Source organism: Anopheles aquasalis, chromosome 2, assembly GCF_943734665.1.
Source record: "Anopheles aquasalis chromosome 2, idAnoAquaMG_Q_19, whole genome shotgun sequence".
NCBI lineage: Eukaryota > Metazoa > Arthropoda > Insecta > Diptera > Culicidae > Anopheles > Anopheles aquasalis.
This window is the reverse complement of record NC_064877.1, coordinates 9222501-9225000: the sequence shown is the minus strand read 5'-3', so window position 1 is coordinate 9225000 and position 2500 is coordinate 9222501. Positions and strand designations below refer to the sequence as shown.

The 2500-nt window shown below is 48.7% G+C and overlaps 1 protein-coding gene across 1 annotated transcript in view; it reads left to right on the top strand.

The window, feature by feature from the left end:
• LOC126570692 (carboxypeptidase D) overlaps nt 1-2500 on the top strand; it is an 11077-nt gene that overhangs the window by 404 nt on the left and 8173 nt on the right. The window contains exon 1 of the mRNA XM_050228628.1: nt 1-321. This exon is cut by the window's left edge and continues 404 nt beyond it. Within this exon, the coding sequence (XP_050084585.1) occupies nt 1-321 (321 nt within the window). The remainder of the gene's footprint in view (nt 322-2500) is intronic.

Genomic DNA, 2500 nt, shown 5'->3' with positions numbered 1-2500 from the left:
CTGGATTTTTTGGCCCACCTGCAGAAAGACTACCCGCAGCTGGCCAAGGTGCATACGATCGGGCAGTCGCGGGAAGGCCGACCATTGTCCGTGATCGAGATACGCCCGAACGTGAACCAGCCGAGGCCGCTGCTCATGCCCATGTTCAAGTACGTGGCCAATATGCACGGTGACGAAACGGTCGGGCGCGAGCTGCTCCTGTACTTGGCCCAGTTTCTGCTGGCCAACTACGAGCGTGACCCGGAGGTCGGCGCTCTCGTCAACGAGACCGCCATCTACCTGATGCCGACGATGAATCCCGACGGATACCAGCGGTCCAGGGTAAGTGCGTAGTGTCCTTCCGATTCTCCATATTGCAGCAGCTTCCGTGCGCGAGCACCGTCTAACAATGGGTGGGTGGGTTGGATGGTTGACGAAGTCACACACCAACGCACGGTAGTGACGTCAAAGACGGTAGCAAGACCAAGCGCTCAAGCAGCCTCTGTCCAGTCTCGGTAAACAGCAGCGTAGCAGATGGAACATTAGCATACGATGAATCGTTAGTGTTTGTCTCTTTACTGACCACTAAATGGGACCATACTACTATCTACATGCTGTGCTGTATTCGTATTTAAAAACATTACCAAACGTTGCTGGTATTTCCAGTCCAACGGGTATTTCCGCAAGATGGTTCGCCATGGGCAATTGCAAATGTACAATCAAATGAAGCAAAACCAAGTCATGTTGCTCTCCAGAGGTTATCATGCTCATACTATCCGTCTGTTAAACAGTTCAATAGCGCGTACGCTTGCCTGTTCGCTCGCTCGACCGCCTTATTACAATCATTCCTTCATCTCGAGCCTCTGACGAACTACTTGTTGATAGCCAGGGTGCCTTTCACTCGTCAACAGTTCCACGCTCTACATGACCGTGCCAGCCGCTATACCAGGACAGGAAACCGGTCACTGGGGACTTTTGCTACGTCCAGGCTTTAAAAACATCACCTCCCATCGCACAGTAACGCATTACATCACCTGGTCCCTCCCTGAGCTTGATGTGTAATTCCGATTTTTGGCTAAACGTGTACGTTGCCGTGGGCCACGCCGGTAGGAGCGCACAGAACTTTCCTTCTTTGCCCGATTCTAGGGCACATCACTTTCACTGCTTTCACTAAGAATCACAGTAGGCCCCTGCACTAAACCATCAAACTAAGCGGCTGGTGGATCCACGTGTCCGTATGACAAAGCCACCGTTGCGTTCTATTTGTTCCGGTTGGTTTTATGCTCCACTGGGCATGGCATATGGCCCCAGGGTAGGCTGGCGGGTAGAGTGGGGGTGTTAGGGAAGGGTGAGAAGTAATTTTCACTTCGTGCACATCCGCTAATATCTCACAGCAGCAGCAGATCATCAGTTCTCTAATGCTGACGCGCTGAAGCATACCTGTGACACAATGCCTGCTTTGGTCCATTCACCGATGGTCCCGAGCTTCTGGTGTTACAAAGTTCTAGTCATCTACGAGTTCCGTCTATTGTTTCGCTTGCTGTGAACCGAAATGCGGAATAGATTACATTAACGTGTAGAGAACTAATTTGCACTAAAAGTACGGAAAAGACGAAATTTGCTGTCACGATTCGTAGGCTGGCATTGGAGTACTTTCCTTACTACGATGCATTATTCGTAAATGCAAAAATGGAAAGGAAACTAATTTATCTAATCTGTGCTTCAAATGACTTGCTAATGAGGCTGAAATAAAGCTTTCAACTAATTCATTAGTCTATTTAATCGAATGAAGTTAGTTTATGTGATAATGAAGAGTACAGTTTTTTCAATATGGGTACAGTATCATTCGATAGATTCCGTGGGTCAAGAAGGTTTTCCTAAATGAAAGTCTAGCCAGGAAAACGAAAGCAACTTATCGCAGCATCAATATGGAAGCATCGGCATCGATCCAGGTGTAATCCCTTCATTACGATCGCTAAATACAATCCATGATCATGCAGATAGTTAATTTACAATGCCATGGTGATAGTTTGTAGTGCGACACTCGATCTGCATGCCGTTGGTTTTCTGCTTCTTTCTCCACAACGCACTGTCGTCGTGTCAAGTGCACAGCACCTTACGCCAAGGTCACGGGTTACGAGCCTGGCGTGGCGATTAAATTACATTTCAATCAACATCTTGTGGTCTCGATGGAACGCACCGGGCGGATTGAAAAAAGGGCGATGGTGTGACCGTTGCTTTCCTCACAGGGCACCACCATCGCGAGCAATCTGGAGATTGAGGGCAAACGGGACATTTAATTAGCACCTTTTTGCGTCCGCTTAGGTCATTGACGGTGAAAGATGTTGCCACGAGTGCATATGACAAGAAGAGTGGCCGTGTCATGAAGACCTTGTCGTTGTAAAAGGCACCTCAACCTATGGCGTGCATCGACCACAACGCTCGTTGCTCAACCTGTCCCCGGTCCGGTTGAAGTGTCAGTCGCGGGTTGATCAATTATCACACTTCCTATCTACCGTCA